This window comes from Tursiops truncatus, chromosome 18 (assembly GCF_011762595.2).
Source record: "Tursiops truncatus isolate mTurTru1 chromosome 18, mTurTru1.mat.Y, whole genome shotgun sequence".
NCBI lineage: Eukaryota > Metazoa > Chordata > Mammalia > Artiodactyla > Delphinidae > Tursiops > Tursiops truncatus.
In genome coordinates, this window is record NC_047051.1 from 17,631,619 (window position 1) to 17,644,264 (window position 12,646).

Genomic DNA, 12,646 nt, shown 5'->3' on the forward strand with positions numbered 1-12,646 from the left:
TTTTCCTAAATTAACTAAAGGAAACTAAAGGCATAAACCATTTTTAAAATCTGCTTTTCCTTTCGAATAGTTGGTTCTGTGTTTGTAGGTCATTGCCAGATACCCATAATGTAGAACACCCTTATTCAAATGGTTATTTCGTGGAAGAGAATCTTGAAGTCAGGTTGGTGCCGTCAACCTGTTTATACTAAAAAATGAAATTCAAACATAAGATAGGTTAATCAGTAACAAATGTTTTTCTTTGTTGATATACTGAACTTCTACTGTATGTTATTCTTGCCTTCCTGTCTCATTCCCTGAGGTGACTGATACCTCAAATTGACAGATTTAAGAATGTCATTTTTAGTCTGTCAGCATTATTAAATTAGACTTTGAGGGACTTCCCTGATGGCGCAGTGGTTAAGAATCCGCCTGCCAATGCAGGGGACACGGGTTCGATCCCTGGTCCCGGAAGATCCGGCATGCTGCAGAGCAACCGAGCCCGTGCACCACAACTACTGAGCCTGCTCTCTAGAGCCCGTGAGCCACAACTGCTGAGCTCACGTGCTGCAGCTACTGAAGCCTGTGCGCCTAGAGCCCATGCTCCACAACAAGAGAAGCCACTGCAGTGAGAAGCCCACACACTGCAACGAAGGGTAGCCCCCGCTCGCCACAACTAGAGAAAGCCCACACAGAACAATGAAGACCCAATGCAGCCAAAAATTAAAATAAATAAATAAATTAGACTGTGAGTTTTTATGCCCATTCTGATAAAAGGAGGACTCAAAAAGATGAAATATAAGCAGAATCCTGAAAAGTAAAACATTATCCTACTCTATTAACTTTATCTTCCTAGTTTAAACATTTGAGAACAAATTTCACTAAATTACTGACAATAGCATAGGAAAAGAGGAATGAATTATAAGACAGGAAAAACATTCTCATGTGTAGAATTTCAGTCATATACCATTCTCTCAGGAGAATCAAGAAAAACAAGCTTTCAACATCTAACCAAATGATTGTATTTATACAGTAATAATAGTACCAACAGGGCCTACTACAGCACCAGGGAGGCATTCCTGAAACAGCTTATGCTTATTTTTTCCTTTTATATATAGTTTAGAAAAGTGCAGATTACATTTTAAAATTGCTGTTTTCAGTTTAATTTCAGAGAAGTTTCATAAACATTCTGTGTAACAATAATAATAATAGCAAACACTTCTCTAGCATCTATTATGGGCCAGAATGGCTTTAAGTGCCTGGCAGGGATTAAATTGTTTAATCCTCTTAATGACCCTGTGAAATAGGTGGTATTATTACCATTTTACAGATTAGAAGTTAAGTAATAACTTCTTATTTGGAGTGATCTCAGGCAGTCTAATTTCAGAGTCGCTTCACCAAACCTGCAAATAATTATTGATAAATCCTTAGAACACATCACATTTCTCGGTATCATTATGAGAGAATCAAACCTAGTTTCTAGAGCATATAAAAGGACAGATTAAGGGAATTCTCTGGCAGTCCAGTGGTTAGGACTCAGCACTTCCACTGCAGGGGCCATGGGTTCGATCCCTGGTCGGGGAACTAAAATCCCTCATGCACGTGGCACAGCCAAAAAAAAAAAAAAAAGGACAGATTAAGTTAGAAAATACTTGAACTTAAACTCTGCTGCTGGAGGGCAGGGGTTCTCACATCCTTCCTCGCTTCTCTCTCGGGTGCTGGGTATTGGTGCTGGAGGGAGGGGTTGAAAATTTGCTTGCTTGCAGTAGGTGATGCTGCCAGCAGGTGGGGAAGGGTGCCCAGACTACAGCCTGCTGATCTGAACTGCTAGATTCCCAGTAATCCTGTAAAGGGAGTAACACACTGCTTTTTATGGAATCATGTTATTTATTTATTTTTGTAATCATGTTTTCTAAATGAAAACAGACGACTTCATTAAAAAAGCTAATCCTAGCCATCACTTAGCTTTATTATTTAAGTACGTAAACTGAAGTGAAACAAAAGCAGCATTTATCTTTCTGTTTAGTCTAACCCTGGCCTTGCTAAGATTTGAGAATCTTTTATAGCACTTAACACATTGACTCATCTGGGCCTTTGCTATCTTAACTGGAAAGTGAGGGAGTTAAGACTACATCATCTGTAAGATGTTTTTCTACCTTTAAAAGCTTGTAGGTTCATATAATTTATCCACAGTCAGAAATCCTTGAAGTGGTTGCTTCTTGGTCTGTGATGGTTTTTGAAAGGTCTCCACTGTCTATTCTTAATTCTTCAAAGTAAAGCTCTCTTTTTGTCATCAATTAGTAAATATTGTACAAAGTCTTAAAGAGAGTTTTAAAAGTATAAAAGTTCTTAAAAGTTTTGAAGTTTTGAATTGCGTGGCAATTAAGAATAAGTTTTCCGAAGCCATACTGCATGAGGTTAAATCCCAGCTCTGCCACTTCCTAACTGTGCAAACTCAGGTAAATTATTTGACCTCTCTGTGCTTTAGCTACCTCATCTGTAAAATGGGGATAATAAAAATACCTATCTTACGAGGATTAAATGAGTAAATATGAAGTGCCTAGAATAGTGTTTGGCACATAATACAGATTATTTGTTTTCCAGCATTAATAATAATAATTGTTATTAATTGTGATTTGTGTACCATTAATAATGTACAAAGTAATATATTTTTATTCTATTGTCTTTTTAAAGTCTTTTGAGCTGTTGTTTTTCTATTTTTCAACTTGACACTAATTACCAATTATATGCAGTTGTAAATACCCACTTTACCTTGGTAATACACTTGACATATTTGAAGCCAAGGTAAAGAGATACAGAAATATATCATTTCTTTTTGGAAATAAGTTGTATAAAGACAATTCATCACAATTGAAAGCAGTGACAGATAATAATCCCTAATGGTGAAAACTTCACTGTTTTCCCCCCTTGAGATCAAATTCTGTATATAAAGAGCAGTGTTTTCTATATGAGTTTAAAAGGTCTCTTTGTTTACAGTATATAGTACTTATATCATCTTAATATTCAAAATATAAAATCCAGATTATCTGAATATAATACTAAGATTTAGTTTTACCTTTAATGTGGACTCTCGGGATTTTACCTTTTTCCCCCCACATAATCACCACTAATTTTTTTTAGCTCAGTTCAAGTGAATTCTACCTAATTGTAAACCTTAATACAAGCTGTTGTGACCTTTTGCTTAGTTTTTTGTGTTTCCATGCTCCCCAATCAGTGCTTTCTGGCTATTCAGGTTTTTATGGAACATGTATATTTTTACCCATTTTAATATTTACTTTGCTTCCTAGGGTATTACATATGACCATGTAGAATTAAATGTATATTTGAATGGAAAAAACATGCATTGTCCAGCATCAGGTATACGAGGGACAGTGTATCCAGTTGTTTATGGTAAGCTAAAATATTGGTAAACATTATTAGATATATGTTAACTTTTGCTTAGCATTTTCATTAACTTTATAACTGTCATTTGGAAGGCTGGACAAGTTATTAAGGACCTCTGTAGTGTACTCAGTAGGTTATCACAATCCCACTTGACAGGACCAAGGAAAGTTTTTATTCCCCATATATTTAAAAAGTAAACTTGCTAAATACAATGATTATACTTAAATATGCAATAACCATATTCCCTTTTATATCATATAGTCTTATATTCTAGAAAGTTCCAAAAAGCTTTATGGAATTTACAAAAAGATATTTCTGCCATTTGTTAGAGAGGGTTAGATGGCCAGGAAATGTAATTGTAAAGAATATTTTGGAAATAGGGATGGGAATTTCATGTAGATTGAGCATTGGTTACCTTTATAAAATTACCTAAATGTTAAAACTCTTCTGAGAGAAATATTGACTTAGAATGGTTTCATATTGATTGTTTTGCTTTTGATAGCCATGTATGTGTAAGTACTATAGTTTCTGTACAAGTGTATCCCTCCAAGAATTGGGTTACTTAGAGATGACTCTGTACCAGTTAGTTACTTTAATTTTATTACAGAAAATTTCAAACATGTATAGAAGAGAATAGAATAATTAACTTTCATGTACCCATCACTCAACTTCAAACAATTATCAACTAGTAGCCAGTCACGTTTCATCCCCTCCCTGCAGTCCTCCTGTTCTTCATCTCCCCCTCCTTGTAGTATTTTGAGGCAAATGCCAGACATTATACCATTTTATTCTTTATTTTTCTTTATTTTATTTATTCTATATTCTTTATTTTATTTATTCTATATTTTATTTGTATCTCTAAAAAATAAGGTGTCTCTCTTTATAAAAAATATACATAAGCACTGTGCCTTTATCACTCTATTCTTCATTTTTTATGTTATCAACTTTAAATCAACAGGTATATGATTTTTCTGCCTGTGGTTTTAGTTGCTTTAAAAACATTTTCTCATTTAATTACTTTAATCAATTAATGTAAGGATTTGAGCCATAATAAAAACAAATTGTTAACTTTTTTGTAGTAACTTACTGGAAAAATAGCAGTGTTTGTTCGGAATGGCAGAAAAATATACAGTAACAAATAAAAATATTTAATAATTTGATAATAACAGTCATAGCCTGTGCTTTATTTTAAGGTTTTCATTTATCTTCTTTTTTCCTAAATTATTACTTTTCAGTGATTTTTGCCTTCTATATCTTTGCATGTCTTTGCATGTAAAGGTGTATTTTTAAGCTTGATATAGGTTAGTGTATTTGCAATATTGGGTAAGCCTAAAAGAAATGTATTTACTTAAATACATGGGAATGTAGCTTAATATTCAAAATAGTTTAGTCTGAGAAATGAAATAAATATCAGTAGAATGACTGAGTTATAAATGAATATAGCAAATGAGATTTTTATTCTAAACTGTTTCTTTGATTTGGCATTATTTTTAATGTAATAAAGTTAAAGGTAATAAATTATATATAGTAATGTATTTTATAAATTGAAATTGATAAATCAGTCCAATTAAATCAAATATTTTAGCCAGATACTATCAAAGATAAAAATAAAATTCAAATTCCCTTACCCTTTGTCTTCTATCCTATCCCTAATCCTAGATCCATCCAGTCATTCATTTTGTCAGTTCTTGCGTTCAACCTATGGAGAGACAACACTGCATAACACTAAAGAAAAGTGTTGTTACATCTCTGCACATTCCAGACTTTCATTGTAGTTCTTGAATTCCCTATTCATTCTCCATAGATTGACCTCCCCTTCCAGTTTATAGAGAAACAGACCATCAGTGGTAAACTCCAGCTTTCCTCCCCATCCTCCTGAAGCTTTTCTGGATCTACTCCAGTCTTGCCTTCTTCCCATCCCATCTTAGAGGAAGTGGTGCCCTTCATGTTCAGAAAACTCAGTCTCTGGTCTAGATTTCAAACTCCCCGACTCTGGGACTTTACTGTCATTATTTCATCTCTGTCTCATGTCATCAACCTCTCTCTTCAATGTCTGTTGAACATTCTGAATCATTCTCATTCCAAAATACCCTCCCTTAAACTCGTACCCTCACCAGTCCTCTGTTTACCCTTCTCTATATGGCTGCATTTCTTATAGAATAGCTTCCATCACTGTTTATATTGTATCGTTCACCTGTTCTTCAACCGGTGTTGGTGCCTTTACCACCACTTCACTGAAGCCACCCTTGTTAAAATCACTAGTGATTCATGAATGTCAAATCCAGTACTTAACTTTTTTTCTGCATTTATTATTAAGTATAAAATACTAATGTGTATTAAACATATATGTGCAGTTTAACAAGTAGCTATAAAGTGAACACCCATATCATCACTATAGTCAAGATAATGAACATATTCATCACCCCTAAGTTTCCTCCTGCCCCCTTTTAATGCTTTCTACTCACCTCCCCACCCACCCCATGCAGCCACTATCTGCTTTCTGTCACTACAGATTATCTTGCATTTTTAGAGTATTATATAAATAGAATCATACAATTTGTATTCTTTTTTTGTCTGGCTTCTTTTACTCAGCATAATTATTTTAAGATTTATCCATGTTGTAGCATGTATCAACAATTCATTGATTTTTATTACCAAGTAGTATTGTTCATTGTGTGGATATATCACAGTTGTTTTTTCCCTTCACCTGTTAATGGATATTTAGTTGTTTCCAGTTTTTGGCCATTACAAATAAAGGTGCTGTGAACATTCATGTACAAGGCTTTATGTGGATATATGCATTCATTTCTCTTGAGTAAATGCTGGTAAAAATATGTAGAAGCTAAATAAGGCCTGTAGTCTAATGAACAGTGTTAGTATCAGTGTTAGTTTTCTGGTTTGGATATTGTACTGTAGTTGTGTAAGATGTTACCACTAGGGGAAGCTGAGTGAAGGGTACACAGGACTTTCTGTATTATTTTTGCTACTCTTTGTGAATCTATAATTTTTTTAATAAAATATTTTTTAAGAAGTAATTTCTCTTAATGTGTAAAATTGAGAAGATACGGGTAGGTAAGGAAGGAAAAACTCACATTACCGATATTTACATCATCTAGAAATAATTATTAGTAATATTTTGATGTATTTCCTTTCAGTGTTCTTGATAGATTTTATTCTTCATTGTGGTTATTTTTACCCAATAGGATCATGTTTTGTAACCTGGATAGCAGATGCTATCTTCCTGCCTATTAATGTTATGGCATTATGAAAACAGTTTATAATTTATGTATTCATTCAAATTAAGGTGTTTGCTTCTAATTTATTTTCTTTTTTTTCTATCTCTAGTTGATGACAGTGCAATTTTGGATTGCCAGTTCAGTGAATTTTATCATACTCCTCCACCTGGTTTTGAAAAGATATTATTTGAACAGCAGATCTTCTGAATGTATTTGTTTTTGAAACTTGTATTTCTGCACTGTTAAAAGTGTTTACCATTTAATAAAGCTTTACCTGACCTACAGATGACAATATATCCTTAAAAATATGCTCGTTAATGGTGTCTAAGGAACCAAAGTATACAATATACCATCCTGAAGTTGTGATTTAAAATACTTAGGTTTTGTGATAATGAAATCAGCATTTGGGGCAGTTTATTTAATTCTTATTTAAATAAATATGACTGTGGGTTTGATTAACAGTATTAAATGGAAATACGTATATAGATATTTAAAAGGGAATCTTAACATAAAATATTTGTTTTGATAGAGATACAGAGTTGGGTGGAGGTTTTTGTCATTCTGAAGTGTAGACCTCATTAACTATTTTAAGTCTGCAGTCCAATAATTTTGTGTCTCAGTGTCTTTTTTATATAGAGTATAACAAAGTGACAAGTTTATGTTATTGGCAACTTCATTTTTGGCGATTTATTTACTATAAAATGTACCACTTTTCTTAAAATTTAAATTGCTTATTTTGTTTGTATGTCATTGCTTTTGATTTTCTTTGTGAAAGGAGATAAGTGTTGTAGTAGCTGTCAGAGTATTTTGTTGAAGACCGTCATGCTGTGTTACTTCAATACCTGAGTAAGTATTGGTTGATTGGTGATGTAGCCTACACAGCAGACATTTAGAATAGTATCATGCTTTCAACTTAAGTGGAAATGAGATTATTCTTTTAAGGACTTTTATTTAAATGTGCATTTTTCTGTAAGGAATAATAAAATATTAGTAATTAAGGACTATTCAGTAGTATATTAAATACATGTTCTTCCTGTTTTGTTAATTATACAGTAATTCACTTCACCCTTGATTATTTCAGAAGTTTGGAGATAAGTGAATTCTCTCCACGACCCTGAGCCTTTGCCTAGTTTTCAGGAAGAATCCCTGACCTTTAGATAACACCCTACTAAGCTGAACAAATCACTTTCTATATCTGGTACAGTCTCCTTTCCAGATGGGCATGCAAAGGATGCATGCGTTTCACTCCTTTACCAACGTGGAGCAGTATGTTGTACTAGAAAAACAGGGCTTTAGAATTGAAGGAGATCTGAATTGTAGTTTTGCCACCTGATCCCATTATCTCTTCAGGCAAGTTCCTCAGTCTTTCTGAGCTCAGGTTCCCCATTTATAAAAGGAATAATCATACCCTTGATGAGATTCTGTAACTAGTTAAATAATATTACATACGTAAAACACTTTTGTCATCGTAGGCAATTAACGAACGTAGCTTCTTTGTTTTCTCTGCTCAGTGGTTTTCATAGTGTGGCCTTCAGACCTCACTTGAGAACTTGTTAGAAATGGACACTCAGGCCCCACCCCCGACCCACTGAATCAGAAACTGCTGGGGGTAGCACCCAGGAATCTGTGTTTGAACAAGCCCTTCAGGTGATTCTGATCCATGCGAAAGATTGAGAACCACTGCTCAGGAGAGAATTCTTTGAGAATGATTGCCTACTCTAAATTTTCTAAGGATTTAAGACTTATTTTTGCCCCATAGACAAAAGAATCCTGCACAATATTTATTTATTGTTCCATTTGATAGACACAAACGTGACAATGTTTTGAAAACATAGATATACTTGAGTAACATCTATTTACATAAATCCCAAATTTACCTCTATAGATATATAGAATTGAACTAACTTTATATTGTTTATGCATTTTTACCTGACTTTCTGGCCTAGTAGTTTTAATTCATAAAGAATATGCTTATTTTGGAAAGAGAATTAATATGACTACTGTTTGCTCTCTTTATAATGTTATCTACCTCCTATTTATTTTTTTAAAAGCCAAACTTTTTTTTTTAATCATCATATTCTTTTCTCAAGACTATGTTTGATACCTCTAATCATACAGAATAGGTACAATACTAAAAATGGTACATGAGTTATGTCCATGGCAACAGTTTGATGAAGTCTAGATGTGTTTTTAATTTCTAGGTATCTAATTTCTCTTAGGAAAATTACCTATAACCTCAGTCTAATCTTGAGGAAAATCATCAGACAAATTCCAGTAGGGGGGCGTCCTACAAAATACTTGAGCAGTACTCCGAACTGTCAAGGTCATCAAAAACAAGGAAAGTCAGAGATACTGTCACATCCCGGGGAGCCTAAGGGAACACGACAAGTCAATGTAATGTGCGAACCAGGAACAGAAAAAGGACATTAGGTAAAAACTAAGGAAATCTGAATAAACCATGGACTTTAGTTAATAATAATGTATCAATATGTTTACTAATTATAGCAGATGAACCATAATAATGTAAGATGTTAATAACAGGAGAAACTGGGAGAGGGGATATATAGGAACTCTGTACTATTGTCTCAATTTTTCTGTAAATCTAAACCATTCTAAAAAAATAAAGTCTATTTAAGAAACTATGTTGAGCTAGGAAAAATTTTAAAATAAAGCCTTTCTTGAAGCCAGTAGACCATTAGTATGATATATACCTATAGCCTAAGTATTCAATGATAGCTAATAAATATAGACATGGATGGGACATAAAACATTCTTGTATTTTAACACACAATTTGTTCCTGGCTGAAGAGACTGTCTACTGTCTTGATTCTGTTTATTGCAAAAATCCATTTGTTCACACTGGTGTAGTTTGTTTTTTTTTTTTTTTTGCGATACGCAGGCCTCTCACTGTTGTGGCCTCTCCCGTTGCGGAGCATAGGCTCCAGACGCGCAGGCTCAGCGGCCATGGCTCACGGGCCCAGCCGCTCGGCGACATGTGGGATCTTCCCGGACCGGGGCACGAACCCGTGTCCCCTGCATTGGCAGGCGGACTCTCAACCACTGCACCACCAGGGAAGCCCACTGGTGTAGCTTTTTATACTCACATTGAAAATTAATCAGTGATTTATTATCCATATTATTATTTCAGTGATTTAAACATTGCAAGGGACTTGCAATGTTAGATATGTGAAACAATGAAAATCTCATAAATAATAAGTTTACATTATTAAAAACCAGAAAAAGAGAATTTGGCTTTTAACTGCTTTTGGCTCATCAGTTAAGATTATTTGAATATATTTTCAACTTAGATTACAAAGTATTATAATTTAAGAATGGTACAAAATATAATTTAAGGCTTTTAAAAATCATTAACAAAAACAGACACATGTATGACAGTGTTGCTCACATCTCTTTTTTTTACTGTATGTTTACTTTTTCTTTTTTAACCAAACAGTTGTTTTTTTTTTTTTTAATACTTTTTTGGTTGCACCACACGCCATGTCGGATGTTAGTTCCCCGACCAGGGATGGAACCCATGCCCCTTGCATTGGAAGCGAGGAATCTTAACCACTGGACTGCCAGGGAAGTCCCTGTATGTTTACTTCTTAATGTAAGTCTAGATATGGACCAGCAAAAGCATAGCTGGAAATGGAAGTGAAATCTTAATCTTGATAAATTACATTAAATCAATAATTTCCTTTACATAACGTAAAAACACTAGATATTGTGAGTGGAAAATTTATAATCAAAACTGTGGAGTTTCCCTGTACATAGTACTCATAAATGGAATATAATCAACTACCACTTACATTAATTTGCATTGTTTATGCAACCTGGCAGGGAAATACTTTTGGGAGCTAACTGGACTGCACGTGAATGAGTGGAAACAATAGAATCAATTAAACTCGTGCAATAGGATATGAGACTCCCTTTCAACTTGCTCTTTTAAAAAAACTGAGACCAAATTATTGAAATAATGAGTATAAACACAACGTTAGATATAATTAGCAATATAAATGAATCACACACCACCCAAGACTTCTATAGAAATTTAAAGGAAAAATTGTCCCAGTATTGGCTGAAATGTGTAATCTGTAGTTCCGTAGGAATCATTACAATGTAGTCATTCAAAAATTGAATCACTTATGTGCTGTGTTTCATAAATACTTAAACACAATAGTCCCTGGCCTCAAGGAACTCTGTTAATGGTAATTCATTCATAAGTATGGCTCTACAATACCCAAGATATATTGATAAATGAAAAAAAAGTTGTGAAAATTTGTATGTATAATCTGATTCATGGTCCAGTGGGTAGGACCCAGTGCTTTCACTGCCGGGGCTGGGGTTCAATCCCTGGTCCTGCAAGCATAGAACAACCGATAAAAAACAAAACCCAGAAAACTAGAGCCTTATGTATAGGAAAAATATGATGTAATATATACATCAAAAATACCATATCTTGGGAATAAGATTACAGGGATCTAGCTCTTTCATTGCAAATTTATCTGATAATTTTTTTACAATAAACCTATTTTGGGAAAAAGAATTTTAAACAAGAGGAAAGCACGTGACTCTGGAGGAAGCCCTGTACACTAGAGAATGGGGGAATTTTACATTCACACTTAGAAATCTAAAAGGCTGCAGTAGAATCACAACATGATTACTTAAGTACAGGATAAAAAGTGTTTCATGGCAATTCATCTTAAAGGATTCAGAAATTTTAGTCTATGCCATGCCTGGTACCACTACAAACTGGGTCCCCAGACCCAGGCAAGTAAGTGCTAATGAAGCCACATGTGGAGTAGACCAGTTCCAGCAGACACTGCACTTGAAATCAAGGGCAGTGATAAACCAGCAAAGGCTACCAGGCTGCTGAGAAGCTGCTTAATTAATCCATGCATGAATGAATGAATGATCCTTGACACTGGGAATGTTGGAAGAATGTATTCAACCCACTGGGCTGTTGAAGCTGGTATGACTTGTGAAATGCTAATCATTTGAAGAAGTTGACTAGAAATAAAGCCAAAAAAAAAAATCTGTAGATTCATGTGTGTGATTCTCACAAATGTATTTCAGGAAAGAGAGTCATAGATGTGTTTCAGATATCTGATGGTTCATCACTTGAAAAAAAATGGGTAGACTTATTCTCTGTTGCCCCGGAGTAAGAATTATTAGAAGGTACAGGGAAGCAGATTTTAGTTTAAGATGGAAAAGAACTTTCCTACTTAGTTCACTACTGAAATTGCTGCCTTGCAAAGAAATGAACTTCTGGTCCCTGGAATTGTTTTAACAGTTGTTTTTAAAATGTAGATTTTGTTCTTATTCAGGTATGGTGAGCAGGAAGCTACTGCCGTTGAAAAAGATAGTGTTACAGTTTCCAAGAGGAGAGGGCACACCTTGCCACACAGGGACTCACAGGTAAGCATCAGGGTTGGTCAGGAGGCCGAAGGAGCAAGGGGAAGGCATGGGCGTGAGCCCTTATTGTGGTTCCATGTGCAAGGCAGGGTAAGCATACTCAGGATTGGCTAGTTTGAATAGTTTCAGCAGGCTCTGGGGTACAGGGGCTGTCCCAAGTTGTCTGGTACCTGGCTCTGGGGTGAGTAGGACAGGGAAATATTGATTGACATGGAAAGTAAGAGCCAGGTAAGGAAGGTGGGGGGCTCTGGATTGGTTGGTTTGCAAATGAAAGTCAGGCTCCTTGGGACGAGTGGTTTGCCTTCTTTAGGAATTAGCTAACCGTGGTGAAGCAGTCCCTCCTCTGTCAATAAGGCCTCAGTAAAGCATTAAGAATACAGAAAATAGGGCTTCCCTAGTGGTGCAGTGGTTGAGAGTCTGCCTGCCGATGCAGGGGACACAGGTTCGTGCCCCGGTCCGGGAAGATCCCACATGCCACGGAGCGGCTAGGCCCGTGAGCCATGGCTGCTGAGCCTGCGCGTCCGGAGGCTGTGCTCTGCAACGGGAGAGGCCACAGCAGTGAGAGGCCCACGTACTGCAAAAAAAAAAAAAAAAAAAAAAAAAATAGAATA

The 12,646-nt window shown here is 35.3% G+C and overlaps 1 protein-coding gene across 5 annotated transcripts in view; it reads left to right on the plus strand.

The window, feature by feature from the left end:
• The window catches only part of SPRYD7 (SPRY domain containing 7), a 143,747-nt gene that overhangs the window by 9,129 nt on the left and 121,972 nt on the right, over nt 1–12,646 (plus strand). For all 5 annotated transcript variants that reach the window (XM_019936632.3, XM_073795154.1, XM_073795153.1 and 2 more), the window contains 3 exons: nt 3,288–3,390; nt 6,730–9,050; nt 11,948–12,038. In XM_019936632.3, the coding sequence (XP_019792191.1) occupies nt 3,288–3,390; nt 6,730–6,827 (201 nt within the window). In that variant the 3' untranslated portion in view covers nt 6,828–9,050; nt 11,948–12,038. The remainder of the gene's footprint in view (nt 1–3,287; nt 3,391–6,729; nt 9,051–11,947; nt 12,039–12,646) is intronic.